This window comes from Asparagus officinalis, chromosome 1 (genome assembly GCF_001876935.1).
Source record: "Asparagus officinalis chromosome 1, Aspof.V1, whole genome shotgun sequence".
NCBI lineage: Eukaryota > Viridiplantae > Streptophyta > Magnoliopsida > Asparagales > Asparagaceae > Asparagus > Asparagus officinalis.
Window position 1 is genome coordinate 77,101,270 of NC_033794.1, and position 18,220 is coordinate 77,119,489.

Consider the following 18,220-nt stretch of genomic DNA (forward strand, 5'->3'; position numbering starts at 1 on the left):
CTTGATGTTTTGTCCAAGTTATTAAAATAGCATCAGGACACTCCTCACTGAAGTCGTACTGGTACCTGACACGTACATGTACACGTATCATACCCAAACTCCTCGGACACTCCTTGCATATATTGATGGCTTTCCAAATTTTATTTTAAAGGTTCATTTGGGTAACTAGTTAAAAATTGATGCTTTTCCAAATTATAATCCACATATATAAGAAATGTAAAATTATTGTAGGACTTTTAATTCTCATAACATATGAACAAGAAACAATATTGATCTCATGTAAATTATTAATTTGAATATGTAATATTTGTATATGTATATAAATATTTACATAGTCATGTCCCCTTTTACAAATTTGACATGTCTCATACATGTTTCCATACAACTTAGGTTAATTTAGTCCTATAACGTATTAAGATCGGAAAATTGGCTACTTGGCAGACCTTGTAAAATCATATACGATTACAAGTTTGTAGAGATATGAAGCGAGAGGTTCTACCAATTTGTTAATCCTTAATGTTCTGTCCAAGTTTTTAAAATAGCTTCAGGATGTAGAATCCCACCTTTGCATAGTAGCATTTTACCAGTCCTTGCTCTCTTTGTTTGAAACTTTGAATTTTATTCTACCAGACAGGTTAGATTGCCAAAAAAAGAACAGTGCCAAATTTGAACTAATAAAACACAATATAGAAAAGGACGTCAGTAGACTAATGACCGAGTCTTAACCCTTATGTGTAGGAAATTTGTATCTCTTGGTTGTTTCATTTGATGCTTGTGTACTCCAAGATTATAGATCTTACCACAAAGCTAATATTGAGTTAAGTGCGCTTGTTTTCAACCTGACTGGTAAAAACGAAACATTCTTATTTGTAGGAAGATAAAAGCAAATGCTCAGTATCAGTCACAAAGTAAACTAGATGCATAAAATGCATAGCGAAAAAATATCATGAATTAAAAGGACATGGTTGTAGCATTAGATATATCGCCTTGATGGTAAAAGCACCACAGTAAGTTTACATTAAAAAAAACTTGTTCTCGGATACTCACCTTTTGTCTTCACATCACCCAGGCCATGAATTACCCATTTCCAGTCTTATTACAGTGTACAACAGATAGAAAAATATTCCCAGAACATATACGAAGCATAGAAACATGCATTTGGCATTTAATAGAAGCGAAGTAAGAACCTGCAAAGTTAAGAAGTAAGCATGCAATATGTCATCAACTCAATAGGAACTCACAACTTAAAAAGAAAAGCCAAAAGCCAAGAATTACTTAATTTGACAGACATTTCAACTTTTTAAGCAGGAAACTGATCTAGTAATGACATGTCCTTTTACCATTAAAGCTTTAACAAAGCACTGCTAATTATGTCAATCACCTTGGCCCATAATGTTTGCTGCCCTAACTAAAATCGACGCTGCAAAATAGAAAACAAAAGCACAAAATGGGCATAAAGTATATCTATATAACTCGATTCACATCCATATAATGCAAAAAGTAAATCTGAAATTTTTGCATCCTTGTACTGTGCAGGTTCATGCCACAAGAATGGTGAACTAATTCGAAAACAACCGTAGGCAACAAGAACACATTCACATTTTCTGATACAATAAAAATGGCTATTTAGCTCAGGAAGAACTGTACGCAACAATAATGGATTCTCATTTTGTGATCTTTGACTGCTATCATTAAGTTTCAGGAGATGAGCTTCTCCTTCTTCTCCTAGTTACCGTCTTTTTCACAGTAAAAGGAGTGCCAGCTGCAACATCATTGGGTTTTGGATGCTTCTCATCTACAGATTCCTTGCTCATGTTAATCTGTCTCCTCAATCGCAATATTTCTCCCTTTGCTGAAACCAATTCCTCTTCTAGCTTTTTAGTTCTCTTCTCCAAATTCTCTCTCTCATTTCCAAGCCTCGCTATGAGATTTTGGGCATCCTCAATGTTTTCCTGTGCTTCTTTTGCAATATTCTTTTGCTCAATAACAGATTGTAAAAGCATCTCTTCCTCTGCTTCAAGACTGGCATTTCTGGAATTAGCTTTTTCAAGTTCCTCTGAGAGCAATAACGCGCTCTTGTTCATCTCATCTAGTGATTTGGTAGCCTCATCCAAATCTGTTTCAAGAGCTCTCCGTGCTTCTGAATCTTTTAACATTTGTTTTCCCAACACCTCCAATTCTCTGTTCAAAGTGCCAACTACTGTCCTTTCTTCTTTCAGTTCTTCTGTTACCGTTTCCAATTTTGAGTAGATCTCCACCAATTCCCTTTTTAATCCATCTCTGTCTTTCATCACAGCTTTCAGCTCAGTGTTTGCAGCACCAAGTTCTTCTTCTGTTTTCTTAAGGACATCCTTGATTGAGAAAAGCTCGTTTGAAAGTTCTTTTGAAGTAGATTTAGCCTCTTCCAGGTTACTATTTAATACTTTGTTTGCTTTCTGCAGCTCATCCTGAAGCCTTAAGCCTTCAGACATCAATTCCTCATACGACTTTTTGGCATCCTTTAATTCTTTTCCCAGATTTGAAGCGTCAAATTTCGATGCTTCCAATGCTTCTTTGGTAGTCTGAAGCTCATGTCTCAATTTCTTAATGCTGTCTGCTTCTCTTTCCACCAATACTTTCAGATCATCCCTTTCCCTTGTTAACACAGAAATAGTTTTCTCGTTATTGCTAACTTTACTCAATGCAAGACCAAGCTTTTCTTCTAAATTATGAAGTTCATCATCTTTCTTGGACAAGAGTTCACAATCAAGGGTTCTTCTTTGTTCACTAGAGGACTTCAACGCATCATATTCTTTTGAAAGGTTACGAAACTTTTTAATTGCATCATCCTTTTCTACATTCAGCAATTCAATTTCTGCATTTAGGCAATCAATTGAAGCTTCCTTTGAATGAAGCTCTTCTCTAGTTCCCATAAGATCCTGTTTCAACAATTCCATGCTGGAGTTTGCTTCTGAAAGGTCTGTTCTAGTTTGATCGATGATGGAGCCCAAGTTCTTCAATTCTGAGTCTTTTTCAGCAAGCAAGGATTTGAGGTGTTCAATGTTCTTCTCCTTGTCATTTACCTCTAACGTAAGAAGGCTGATTTTATCTTGTAGGACATCATTTGTATCAGTCTTTTCTCTAAGTTTGGCTTCAAGCTGATTTTTATCTTCTCCAGCTCGTACAATAGCACTATCCAGTTGGCATATTTGTGATTCAAGCTCTTGAATCAAATTTTTCCCAGTTTGTACTTCCTGACCTAAGGCTGCTATTATCCCTTTTGCGGAGCTTATTTGACTAGATAAAGAAGCTGCCTCCTCCTCTAATTTTTTTCCTTGTTTCTTCCGTTCCTTCAATAATCTTTTCTCTAAATTCTCTTTCAGCAAAGCTGCCGCTGCATCCTTTTCAGATAGCTTCACCTTTATCTGCAATTACATCAAAGAGAAAGCCCTAATAATGCAACTTCCAAGGAAACAGTGATTGTATAATTCTGCATAAAGATACACACGCGCACACACACACATACTATATTGCAAAACAATAACATATTTTTTCCACTTGTTTCATTTTGAATTTTATTGCATCTCCTTTACATTATTAACTAGCAGAGAATTCTAATGCCATACAACAGATATTGCACACAAGCATTTCTCGATGACAGAAATGTGCTTCCAGCTTATGATCTCAAAAGAAAATGTTGAAACAGAACTATTTTCCTTGATTTCCCCTCACAATATACTCTAGAAGTATTGTCAAATCAACATGGTGCTACTCAGTTAATCCCATGAAATCACCCTCAGGCATGAACATGTACTCTTTGAAAATTTCATCGACACACCAACTAGATCACGTGAGAACTCAACAACTCTAAGTGATTTGTTAAAACCATGTCCTCATGCTACGTACTAAACAGAATTAAAGCTCACATACTAATAAAATGACAAAATTTGGAAGTCTAAGTTTGAGTTCCTAAGGATTCATTACCTAATGATGTATGGAAGGTTTTAAATATCGGATGTCTGAGAAATATTGGACAGCCAAAATCCTAATCCGATTGTGGATATCTAGAACATGTAGTAAATATTAGAATGCTATATCAAATGATATGCATATGTATATCATAGATGTTCATACTTGGTACACCAAAGAATGGAGATGTGAGAAAGGTGGGTTTTTGCCCCATAACTTTTGCCAAAGATTACGCACTCAATTGAGCCCTAATTCTTCTTTTCATATATGTATATGAGCAAATATTTGCTTGGCTTTAGACCTCAATTGAACCATAAATCCAAATCAGGCTTTTAAAACAAATAAAAAGCCTGCAACATTTGCCTTTTTTAGGCCAAAATATAACCTTATATGTTAGGAACATCACAATATATCTCACCAAAAATTGACAAAAGCAGTAAAGGATATCGATATGCACTGAAAATTTTCGAAGTGGTCAAAAAAGAGTTTTTTGTTCCTTATATATTGGTAAGACTTCTGCTTCATTCTCATCAGGAAGACCTTTTGTTCAAAAGCTTAAGGTGTTGCCTTGTAGACTAACCAAGGTTTTAAATATCAAATATCGGAGAAATATCGAACGATCAAAATTCATATCGGGTTGCAGATAGCGGAGAAATATCAAGGATATGATAAATATCAAAGTGCTACATCAAATGATGTGCATATATAATATAATGTCATAAAATGGACTAAACATACTTAATGAAATCTAAGCAAACAAAAACATCAAGAATATATGTTTAGGATCACAAATCAACCTCTTAAAATAAATAAAAGTCCAAATCGACATTGCAATGTTTGGTTGGGCTGAAATGCTACTTGATATATTGGGAAAATCATGATATAATGCCCAAAAATTACCGAAGCAGTATATTATTTAGCAACAAGCCATATAAAAGGACATATTGGCCAACATATATCGGCCGATATATCGGCCATGTCGGAAATATATCGTCCAACTTGCCAAAAAGCGGTAAAGGATCTTTGGACCATATCGGTTTGCAGCAAGCCTTGCAAAAGGATATATCAGCTAATATCGGACCATGTTGGGGATATTTAAAACAATGGGACTAATGTTATTAAAGCTAAATTAAACTTTACAACTCAATACTCTCCTTGGTATTGGCCTTAGGACCATGTTGAAAGGTAACCAAGTGAATTCGCCCAGAAAGACAGAATAAATGGGGATAAATAAATAAATAAATAAATATGTTAAATTACATGCTGTGAAGTTTGAATTCATGTTCCGTTAAAACCTGTGCCTTCGGAATATAAAAGTTTAACTAGCCATTTTTGGGATTAAAAATGTACATCAAGCTAAACTCACCTTTTTCTGGAATACAATGCTCAGGTACAGAAACAGATTTTAGAAAGTGATAATGCAACGGGATCGACCTTTTGAGACAGTTAATTTTACTAGAAGGTCAGTCATGTAAGTTTCTCATATCCAAAAACAATAACCACAAATGCGCAGGGGGAAGTCGCCTGTGCCATACGTTAAGTATAACCTATAATAAGTAATCAATATATTCAGATGCCCACAGAAATCAAGATAAGGGGGGAAACGTATCACAGGTTTCAAGATGGTTTACAGATTCGATAGTTGACTCCATAGCTGTCTTTTCCTTCTGAGATGTTGCATATAATGCACCGAGCACACCGGCTGCAATTATTCCAAACACGTTGAAGAGAGAGACAAATGTATTCCCCCGAGCTTCTTGCGTAGGTACATGCTGTAAGTGAACAATGTGTAGTTTAGCATTTCAAAAGACAGTGAGCAGTAACATTTAATGATTTAATCATTTGGTCAATTTCAAAATGAAAATCAAGGAAGATTATTAAACAACCTCAGCTTGGATAGCCTCTGTGAATGACGTTCCCTGCTTTGTTAGTTCAGCTCCTTGAATCTCTTGCTTCCCTATATCTTTCTTCTCTGATATTATGAATTCAGGTTCTTGTTCCTCTCGCTCTCTTATGTCTTTCTTGTCTGAAATCATTTGAAAAAATGATAAACAGAATGACAAGGCCTGGAAAAAGATGCTCACAGTAATAATGCCTTTTTCAAAGTGACACCTTTGCGTTTAGGTCTCAGAAACAAAGCAAGGTACTTAAAAGTAAGCTTGACAGATAATGATCATTTGGGTGATGCAAAATTATAGATATACTAGTAAAGTGATTCATTTAAAAGAATGTACAATCTCAAGCTTATACTCCACTTTTAAAATTATGTGTATAAGCTTCTCGACTCATTAGAGACAGAGGAAAGAAAGTAATTTGGTAAAGAAATATATTTTTTCTAGCATGGAATATTGGAAATTAGTGGATAGACATCACTGCAGATGAAACCATACTCTTGACGGTATGTCATTTGGTCGCATACTGGTAATTTGAAGGCATTAGAAGAGGGAGAAAAGAAAGTAAAACACAGAAACACCTACAAAGTGGCTTATGACAGGCATGTAAAAGGATGATGCATCCATTAGAAACTAAATGGAAGCATTATAAGTTAATAACATTAAAATCAGACAATTTTTTCCAACTTTGAGACGTCGATCACCCATTGTTCAAATAAAAGTCCACAGTGTGCAGGAGGCCCGATATAAGTTTCTAGCAAGAAATTTTACATCCAAGAGCATAAATATGTTCCAAAAAACATTATGAGCATACTGAAATGCAGAATGGAAAGAAATACAAGAGATAGGATTAGAACGAGTAGAGGATATGAACCAATTGCACAAGTACAAGTAGAATACTCAGTCAGATGATGCACGCAAAGGAACGAGTGTAACAGGACATATACTTGCAGGATAAACATGAGAAATAATGGTTTTTCCTTGAGTGCAAAAAATAGTTTATCATAACAGAGGTTTCACACTTCTTCCTCTACTAAATGGAAAAAGCATGTGATGCTTATTAACTAAGGAGCTGAGGTTGAGGTAAGAGATGCCTAGTACATCGCATGGGTAAGAGTACACCTCCTTTGCCAATCCATCAATGACAATGAATTGTTTCTGATTTCATGTTATGTGAGAGGATTCTTGTCCTGCTTGGGTTGATTTTGTCTTGACATGTGCTGTGTATCGTGCTAAACAGTTTTTGCTGAACCAAACAACCATAACAGCAAACAGATTTAATTTGTTCAAACCATTAAGCATCTAATAACCTAAAAATAAATAACAATCATATTCTTCATTTCCCCTCTAAGTGGTGGGATATAGGTATTTTAGTTAGGCACTCAGATGCATGAATATTATCTAATAGAGCACTCCAGTATATTTAAAGAATAGATTCTGAAATTAATATGACAAACTGTGTAGCGGATAGAACTTGCAGAAGTAATTAGTTTTTGTATCAAGTAATAAGTGTTGAATCTATTCATCAACATTGTACAAGGAATACCCTCCTAACAAAACCTTCATTCTATTGTTACAAGCTTTCATCAGTGACGTATAGCCCAAAACAATACCTTTTGATGTTGAATTGCTGGGAAGTTCAGAAGTTTTAAGTTTTAGATCCCTGGTACGATTTCGTGGAGATAAAAATACGGTTGCAAGTCCACTTGCTTGGGATACTAATGTAGATGCTGTTGGAGAAGTAATCAGAAAGAAGTCAGTTTTGCACGTGTAGGACGAACAGAGAACAAGCAACAGGAACAGATGAAAACAGGAAGCTGTTATATGTCAGCTATTTATCAAGGATGAGAAAGAAAGAACTCAAATAATGTGGACTGATAATATATCTCTTTGTACCTCAAAGCTTAGGTGCGAAAGAAGAAATTCCTATCACTATTTGAAGTTTTTATTATGCTAAATTAAGCCAATAAAAGTGTAAGTTAAAAAGCATACTGACTCAGTAATCATAACATGGAGATGGTTAGTAAATGTACAATAATAGTTTTGGAGTTTGTCGTGTGGAGTATAGAAATCTTCTTTACCTTCTTCCTTTTTATATATGAATGGCCGATGAGGCATAAAGCACCTCCTAAAATTTTTGGGGAAATTTCATAAAACAGGTCAAGTCCCCCCCCCCCCCCCACACACACACACACACACAAAAAAAAAACACCACAAAAAATAATTAATAAATAAATAAAATAACAAAAACTTTGGGGAGTTTCACAAATCCCTGAATTTTCGGGAAGTTCCAACTGCCCTTAGGGGCAGATTCGGTTGTACCTTTTATGATTTAGGGCATGTTTGTTTGCACGGAAGTAGCAAAGAAGTAACTAAAGTAGATGAAGTTTCTCCTATTTCAAGCAAAAAATTATGTTTGTTTCTCCAAAAAGACTACTTCAGCTACTTCCATAAATGCAGATGTGGCGTTTAGGTGGCACTCCTACTTCCTACATTTTTTTCGCCCTTGAAAGCTCAGAAGTAGTGGGGAAGTGGATAAAAAGTGGGGTCCACCTAAATTAGATGATCTTAAATGATATTAAATTATAACTCAGACAATGAACAGGGTTTTACAACCGAAGGTATATACGTGCAGGTAATTCACGATGGACAATTTATGCACGGGACGAAAAACCCTCATTATCTTAAAATATGCTTGAAATTTCCTGTGACCATCACCCCCAAAATCTCCAAATTCTAAATCTATTACCTCCTCAAACAAAACCTAAATACAAGGCCATTGCTGAATTACAAGGCCAACCTCTATAATTAATCAGCTAAACAAAAAGTAAAAAAAAATTAAAATTTTAAAATAAATTCAAGCTAAACTCAGTCATAATTTGATGCAAGGAATTTGATAAAGGTGACACATCAAATCAACCCAACATGTCAATGTGTCATACACAATCACGTTGATCAAATCAAGTTTAAGAAAATCGTTATTTTTGACCAGTTTCTTAATGTTCACCGATTTGGTTAAATTTAATAAGAGATTTTCCTCAAATGACTAATTCAATTTTCAGGAATATGTTTAGTAAACAGTATCTGTAATATTAAGTATATTTGCAATGTCATGAGGTTTCAATAGGAACGCTCAATTTGAACCCAACAACAATTTTATTTCTATTTCAATGACAATCCAAAAAAGAATAAAATGGAACCAACATGTATTAATTAGTTTCTAGTAATGTTTTCAAATATTATCCAAACAAAAAAAGTAAATGAATAGGAAGAAGTTCTACTTCCATTACTTCTAAAAATATATGAAACAAACAAAAAAATGCTACTTCCGCTACTTCCTATTTCATACTTTTGAAATTTACTTCTGTAACCTACTTCTTACTTCCAATATTTCCACTATCCAAACGGGCCCTTAGGAGGTTTTCTTTACTTTCCTGAGTTAGGGGGATTTTGTGCAATTCACTGCCCTTGGGGGCAGATTCGGTTGTACCTTCTATGATTTAGGGGGTTTTCTCTAATTTCCCAAGTTAGGGGGATTTTGTGCAATTCACCCATTGTTCAGGGGTTTTCTTGAAATTTAGCCTAATTTTTTGTATCTACATACTAGAAGAAACCCCACCACCACCACCACCTAAAACTTTGGACGATTATCAGATAACCCCTTTAAATTCTAAAATATCAAAAAAAACGTTAAGTTTTGGGGTTATCAGAAAAAAAAAACCTTTAATGTTAAGATTTTATCTGAAAACCCCCTAACCGCTTTAACCGCAGTTTTCCACATGGGTGGATAAAACTACGCAAGGGGCTCTCTTTTCCGGTGAAAATTGTGGTTCACGCTTTTAGGGTGGTTTTATAAAAATATTAATGTTAAAGGGCGTTTTCTGATAACCCTTAAAACTTTATGGGGTTTTTTTATATTTTGAAAGTCATGGTATGTTATCTGATAATCGTCCAAATTTAAGGGGGCTTTTCTGATATTTAGCCTTCTTTTTTGCAGAAGAAGAAGAACCATATGAATCACTTTAGCAATGATCTGAACATGCATTTTACAAGTATATTAACACTACATTTCAAGGGTGCAGAGTAAGCAACAATAACAGTAAGTTAAGCTCGTGTCAAGAAAATTCATGAAAAATGCAATAGTATTCACTATTCTTTCACTAAATATGTACTTTCTGTTGCTACATTAAAACATCCAAATTTGCTAATGATCTGTTCCATAAAAACAAACCCTAAACTCGAAAAAGGTACAAATTTAAACCCACAAATTACGAGATTCAACAAGCCACTGAGTCAGTGAACTCACCTGTGTCTAAATCTTCAGCCGCCGTTGCTTTCAGCTGCAACAATGGAAGAACCGAGATGCCCATAAAGATAAAAGATCTCCTCTGAGAGGAATTGCTCTCTTCTTGGGTTTTTGCATTGCGAAGAGAAACGATGGGCACCGAGCTCCTCTTCTTTCTTGTTAAGTTTCGATGAGAACAGAGCAAGAGAGATGAAGATGAGGATGATGAGAGTAAGCTTGAAGATCCTAAATCGAAACCCATTTCTCGAATTTCTTGCTTTTTTAACTTTTTTTCGCCCTCTTTTAATTCCCTCTCTATTTCACGCCACTCTTTTTCTCATCATCATATCTCTTGCTTGTTGGTATATGCGCATTTTCTGTGACGAAAAAGCCATCGGCTTGTTTATGAAACGACGACAGCACTGAAGCGTATTTTAACATTCGTGTTACCAATGGTGTGATCTGAGCGTCTATCCCTGTGAGGATTGAGATTTGTTTTGCCATTAGGGATTGAGATTTATTTTAATTCATAAAAGTACTAGTTCTCTTGTGCAGATAGGGGTGAGCCGTGGGCGTGGGTAGGGGCCGGTTCAGGCCCGTGACCCGGCCCTCCGGGTTCAAAGCCGGGCCGGGTCTATTCAAATCCAGCCGGATCAGAATGGGTCGGGTATATTTCTCTGATCTCGGGTCTGGGACAGGACTCATCCCGGCCCACGACCCGCCTAGGTGTGGGCCGAGTCTGACCTGACCCATGGCTCATGGTCGTGGACTGGCTCATGGGTTTTTCGTCCAAGTTTTTTTTTTCTTATTTTTATCTTTTTAATTATATAAAATTTGTATTTACAATTATAAAATTATTTTTAATTTATTTTTTAGTAATCTAAACTTGTATTAAAGTATTTTTAAACTTGTATTAAACATTTTTAATCTTTCTAAGTAGATAACAACGAGCTTAAAGATCGCTGCTATGTTTCTCAATGGGCTAAAAGGTCCACAAGTCAAAAAAACTATGGCCTTTTAGATTTGTTGGCAGCTAGCAGCAAACCCAAATGGCTAAAAGAACAGCTAGACTAACCAAAAATATATCATGGGTCGGGGTGGACTACGATCGAACCGGGTCATGACCCATAGCGGGCTGGGTCGGGTCAGCCCGTGGGTTGACCTGGCCCACGCCCAGCCCTATGTGCACATGCTATGTTCACTATACCGTAAACTGATGTGTAATTTTAATAAAATATATATTAATCAAAAATAATATAAATAGAGTTTCAGAAAAGGGCAATTTTTCAAAATAGATCCTATTAGAAATTTATTTTAAAAAAAATACCCCTTTGAAAGTTAATTGCCATTTTGAATTTGATAAAGGTGACACATCAAATCAACCCAACATGTCAATGTGTCATACACAATCACGTTGATCAAATCAAGTTTAAGAAAATCGTTATTTTTGACCAGTTTCTTAATGTTCACCGATTTGGTTAAATTTAATAAGAGATTTTCCTCAAATGACTAATTCAATTTTCAGGAATATGTTTAGTAAACAGTATCTGTAATATTAAGTATATTTGCAATGTCATGAGGTTTCAATAGGAACGCTCAATTTGAACCCAACAACAATTTTATTTCTATTTCAATGACAATCCAAAAAAGAATAAAATGGAACCAACATGTATTAATTAGTTTCTAGTAATGTTTTCAAATATTATCCAAACAAAAAAAGTAAATGAATAGGAAGAAGTTCTACTTCCATTACTTCTAAAAATATATGAAACAAACAAAAAAATGCTACTTCCGCTACTTCCTATTTCATACTTTTGAAATTTACTTCTGTAACCTACTTCTTACTTCCAATATTTCCACTATCCAAACGGGCCCTTAGGAGGTTTTCTTTACTTTCCTGAGTTAGGGGGATTTTGTGCAATTCACTGCCCTTGGGGGCAGATTCGGTTGTACCTTCTATGATTTAGGGGGTTTTCTCTAATTTCCCAAGTTAGGGGGATTTTGTGCAATTCACCCATTGTTCAGGGGTTTTCTTGAAATTTAGCCTAATTTTTTGTATCTACATACTAGAAGAAACCCCACCACCACCACCACCTAAAACTTTGGACGATTATCAGATAACCCCTTTAAATTCTAAAATATCAAAAAAAACGTTAAGTTTTGGGGTTATCAGAAAAAAAAAACCTTTAATGTTAAGATTTTATCTGAAAACCCCCTAACCGCTTTAACCGCAGTTTTCCACATGGGTGGATAAAACTACGCAAGGGGCTCTCTTTTCCGGTGAAAATTGTGGTTCACGCTTTTAGGGTGGTTTTATAAAAATATTAATGTTAAAGGGCGTTTTCTGATAACCCTTAAAACTTTATGGGGTTTTTTTATATTTTGAAAGTCATGGTATGTTATCTGATAATCGTCCAAATTTAAGGGGGCTTTTCTGATATTTAGCCTTCTTTTTTGCAGAAGAAGAAGAACCATATGAATCACTTTAGCAATGATCTGAACATGCATTTTACAAGTATATTAACACTACATTTCAAGGGTGCAGAGTAAGCAACAATAACAGTAAGTTAAGCTCGTGTCAAGAAAATTCATGAAAAATGCAATAGTATTCACTATTCTTTCACTAAATATGTACTTTCTGTTGCTACATTAAAACATCCAAATTTGCTAATGATCTGTTCCATAAAAACAAACCCTAAACTCGAAAAAGGTACAAATTTAAACCCACAAATTACGAGATTCAACAAGCCACTGAGTCAGTGAACTCACCTGTGTCTAAATCTTCAGCCGCCGTTGCTTTCAGCTGCAACAATGGAAGAACCGAGATGCCCATAAAGATAAAAGATCTCCTCTGAGAGGAATTGCTCTCTTCTTGGGTTTTTGCATTGCGAAGAGAAACGATGGGCACCGAGCTCCTCTTCTTTCTTGTTAAGTTTCGATGAGAACAGAGCAAGAGAGATGAAGATGAGGATGATGAGAGTAAGCTTGAAGATCCTAAATCGAAACCCATTTCTCGAATTTCTTGCTTTTTTAACTTTTTTTCGCCCTCTTTTAATTCCCTCTCTATTTCACGCCACTCTTTTTCTCATCATCATATCTCTTGCTTGTTGGTATATGCGCATTTTCTGTGACGAAAAAGCCATCGGCTTGTTTATGAAACGACGACAGCACTGAAGCGTATTTTAACATTCGTGTTACCAATGGTGTGATCTGAGCGTCTATCCCTGTGAGGATTGAGATTTGTTTTGCCATTAGGGATTGAGATTTATTTTAATTCATAAAAGTACTAGTTCTCTTGTGCAGATAGGGGTGAGCCGTGGGCGTGGGTAGGGGCCGGTTCAGGCCCGTGACCCGGCCCTCCGGGTTCAAAGCCGGGCCGGGTCTATTCAAATCCAGCCGGATCAGAATGGGTCGGGTATATTTCTCTGATCTCGGGTCTGGGACAGGACTCATCCCGGCCCACGACCCGCCTAGGTGTGGGCCGAGTCTGACCTGACCCATGGCTCATGGTCGTGGACTGGCTCATGGGTTTTTCGTCCAAGTTTTTTTTTTCTTATTTTTATCTTTTTAATTATATAAAATTTGTATTTACAATTATAAAATTATTTTTAATTTATTTTTTAGTAATCTAAACTTGTATTAAAGTATTTTTAAACTTGTATTAAACATTTTTAATCTTTCTAAGTAGATAACAACGAGCTTAAAGATCGCTGCTATGTTTCTCAATGGGCTAAAAGGTCCACAAGTCAAAAAAACTATGGCCTTTTAGATTTGTTGGCAGCTAGCAGCAAACCCAAATGGCTAAAAGAACAGCTAGACTACCAGCCCACTACGATCGAACCGGGTCATGACCCATAGCGGGCTGGGTCGGGTCAGCCCGTGGGTTGACCTGGCCCACGCCCAGCCCTATGTGCACATGCTATGTTCACTATACCGTAAACTGATGTGTAATTTTAATAAAATATATATTAATCAAAAATAATATAAATAGAGTTTCAGAAAAGGGCAATTTTTCAAAATAGATCCTATTAGAAATTTATTTTAAAAAAAATACCCCTTTGAAAGTTAATTGCCATTTTTGACCTAGTTTCAACCACTTGGCTAAAACTGGGTCGAAAATGGCAATTAAAGTTCGAAAACTTCACAGGATTTAAAATCCCGTGAAGTTTAGTGTCTGATTAGCGACTTTACTGAAAAAAACCACCCAGACTTCACAGGATTTTAGTGTCGCTGATTAGACACTAAACTTCACGAATTTTTAAAACCCCTGAAGTTTTCGAACTTTAATTGCCATTTTGACCCAGTTTCAACCAGGTGGTTGAAACTTGGTCGAAAATGGCAATTAAATCTTAAAGGGGTTGTTTTTAAAAATAATTCCTAATAGAGTCTATTTTGAAAATTTGTCCTTTAGAAAATTATTGCCAATAATGATACAAAGTATCTTATTATTAAAAAATATGGGGAGTGGAGGGTTATCAAGTAGTGGATGGTAGTTAGAGTGTTTTCAGAGATTTTCAATATTGTCCTTTTTATTAGTTTCAATCAATGTACAATAAATTATTGAGAATATATGTTAAGTATTTTTAAATCTTGACACATAAAGGGATAGTATAGGAATAGAACCAAAAGTATGGTTTTTTTTAAATAACATGGATAGATTATTTTATAACTTTAGTTCGTAACGTGCAAGGTTTTCAAATCAAAATACAATAATGTACTACTGCAAAATTATGATGTGTTCATGTTGCATGAACATTATCAGTATCTCCATATTGTATAATGTTTCTCTTTAACTACTAGCAAACAAAGAAACTTGATTTATAGGTGAACATCCGAAAAATACCTCAAAGTTTCCCCTGTATAGCACAAAAATACCATAAATTGTATTTTCCAATAGAAAAAATACCATGAAGTTTTTCCAAAGTAGCACGTTACGACCTTCTATTAACAGAACGTTGGAATATTCTAAAGAGTATTCTTGTCACATGTGGTTTTCGAGTAGAACTTAACAATAGTGTTTGCAGTATTTACTGATCTTACCTAACCTTTTCTCTATTTAAATTTTTTTCATTTTAATTTGAACCCTAAATACCCAATTTCGTTGTTGGCCTTCCCCAAAAGAACCTAACTCAACAAAATCGATGTTATTCTTTCCCAATTTGTTGCAGGCAAGCATGAAGTCATCCTCTATAGCTACAAATGCTTGTTCAAGTTATGATGGAGTTGAGGAGACAAATGTGCTATTGTGGAGAAACTTTTGTCATTAAAAACTACTTCAACTAAGGAGAACGACGGTTGATGATTCTTTGTTGCCCAAATTATCGAACTCCATCAAAATGTAGATTCTTGAAATGGAAAGTGAACTCTTTCCTAAGTAAGCTCAATTTGTCAGTCATTAAGAAGCTTGTAGGTGAGAAAGAGATGAGCACTGGATAAGGGATAATCAAAGGGTAAGGATAATTGAAGAAAAATTGACAGTGAAAAGGCAGGAACTTAAGCTTAGAGAGCAGAAGATTACGAAGACTGCATAAGGAGTAGAGAAAAGAAAGAAGTTAAGAGAAATGGAGGCTTATTTAACGGAAAAATATGAACAATTAAAGTAGAAGGAAAGTTTAGCATCCAGCATATGTATTGTGTTTGTTCTCATTGTTGTGATTTGGTTTTGTTTTGTGATCAAATTCAGTTGATATTGATTGTATTAGGGATGATGGGTTTTGTGAAACTTGCATGCTTTTTTTATAATTTGGAATTTATGAAACTGGATTTGGTTATGTTATGTTTTCCAAATATGGTTTGTATGATTGTGTATGTTGACGCAATTTTCATGAGGGTGCAACGTATATGAGGAAGCTATACACACACATATATACATATATGAGGATGACACACATGCACACACATATATATGCATACATACATACATATATATATAATATCTATGTACACACACATATATATACACACACACGTGTGTATATATATGTGTGTGTGCGCGCACACGAGCATATGTGTGGAAAATTTAAAAATACCCCCATAAGTTTGATTTGTAAAGCATCTCAGTAGCAGAGAGAGAAAGAGAAAGATACAGATATAAGTAATATCATTGAGAGATCTTGAGAGAGAGTTTGTGAGAATTCTTAGAGAGTATCTTGATCAAGAGAGGGTGTTCTCTTTTATCTTTTTCCTTTGTAACCTCGAAAGGAATATAAAGGAATTGAGCATTGTTGTTGTACCGTGGAGTAGTTTCGTAAGAGTGAACCACGTTATATCTATGAGTACTGTGATTGAATTCGTATTTCCTGGTTTTATTATGTGATTCCAAGAACGTTTAGGTGTGTTTTGCGTCTCCGTTTGAGGCGTTCTTGTTGGCGTGTGCCCTAACAAGTGGTATCAGAGCATACGGTTCGGAAAAATGGAATCTTTCACCATGGGATCTATAGTTGAAGATAACAAGGTTCGGATTGAGAAGTTCGGCGGTAAAAGTTTTAAGTATTGGAGGATGCAGATAAAAGACTATTTGTACTAGAAGGATCTTTTCCTACACCTCCAAGGAGAGGCAGTGAAACCTTGAGAAGATGGACGACGATAAGTGGAAGGTGCTCGATCATAAAGCACTTGCCACCATCAGGCTCAATATTCACCAGCATGTGACTTACAACATCTCGCATGCGACCACCACCAAGGAGTTGATGAAGGCCTTGGAAGCGCTGTATGAGAAGTCGTCTTCCTCAAATAAAGTGTACTTGATGAAGAAGCTATTCAATCTAAATATGCAGCAAGGAGCTCGCGTAGCGGACTTCTTAAACGAATTTCAGGCTGTGGTTCAACAGCTTATAGCAGTGAATCTCAAGTTTGACAATAAGATCCAAGCTCTTCTGTTACTTTCTTGTCTACTAGATTTATGGGAGAATATGGTGATGGCAGTGAGCAACGCTAATGGAAATGATAAGATGAAGCTCGATACGGTGATTGGGGTAATTATGGATGAAGAATCTAGCCGCAAAGTCTCAGGAGCTGAGACCTCTAGCAGTAGGAGTGCTCCGCATGTTAAGGCACGAGGGCATACATAGAAGAAGGGCAGGAGATGACGATGCCGAATAAAGACCAGAAGGAAGTCGAAAGGGTCGGACCCGAATGGTTACGTTAAAGGGAAGTGCTTCAGATGTGGAAAGAAGGGTCATTTTGCACGGGATTGCAGATCTTCTGTTCTAGCATCTGCAGGGGATGATCAGGCTGACGGTGCAGCCAATCTTATGCACGAGATGGATTTGGATGTACTTCTCCTATCTCTTGAAGACAAGAGCAATGCGTGGGTCATCGACTCTGGCGCATCTTTCCATACAACCTCACAATAAAAGCTGCTTTCATCATTCGTGAAGAAGGACTTGAGGACAATATATCTTAGCGATGATCAACCTTACAAGGTCTTCGGAAAGAGAAATTGTACCCTCAAGACGGAGGGCGGGACCACCTTGACACTAAATGATGTTCGGCATGTACCAGATCTCAGGTACAATCTTATATCAGTTGGACAACTGATTGACTCCAGTTACAAAGTATCCTTCGAGTATGGAAGCTGGAAGGTGTCCAAGGGTGCCCTGGTGGTAGCATATGGCAAACGTGAGGGGTCTCTCAACATCGTCAATAGGAAGATCGACCGCTTGCTTGCCGCAGGATAACCATCATCATCATCCGTCAATTGCATAACTTGGCATCGGTGACTTGGCCACATGAGTGAGAAGGGGATGCATATTATGGACATGGGAGAGAGACTTCCAGGTCTGAGCAAGATCGATATGACTTTCTGTGAGGACTGCATCCTAGGCAAACAGAAGAAAGTGAGCGTCAACAAGACCAGGCCGGCTCCAAAACTACATGAATTAGAGTTGATGCACACCGACGTGTGGGGACCTGCGCAAGTCCCATCTGTTGATAACTATTTTTACTTTGTCTCTTTCATTGTTGATGCTACTAGAAAATTGTGGATGTTCTTCTTGAAGAACAAGGCAAATGTTTTCATCATCTTTAAGAAGTGGCTTGTCTGTGTGGAGAATGAAACAGGCAATAAGCTAAAGTGTCTAAAGTCTGATAATGG

General features: G+C 36.3%; 1 protein-coding gene across 4 annotated transcripts; it reads right to left on the bottom strand.

The window, feature by feature from the left end:
• LOC109826353 (MAR-binding filament-like protein 1) lies at positions 1,490-13,364 on the bottom strand. 4 transcript variants are annotated; one of them, XM_020393387.1, is made up of 5 exons: positions 12,895-13,364; positions 7,454-7,570; positions 5,835-5,974; positions 5,580-5,720; positions 1,490-3,404 (listed from the first exon to the last, which is right to left on the bottom strand). In XM_020393387.1, exons 1-5 carry the CDS (start codon positions 13,133-13,135, stop codon positions 1,692-1,694), a joined length of 2,352 nt encoding a protein of 783 aa, XP_020248976.1. In that variant the 5' UTR covers positions 13,136-13,364; the 3' UTR covers positions 1,490-1,691. The 4 variants fall into 4 exon arrangements, with proteins under 4 accessions (XP_020248976.1, XP_020248967.1, XP_020248993.1 ...); XM_020393378.1 differs by lacking the exon at positions 12,895-13,364 and adding an exon at positions 10,147-10,616; XM_020393404.1 differs by lacking the exon at positions 7,454-7,570.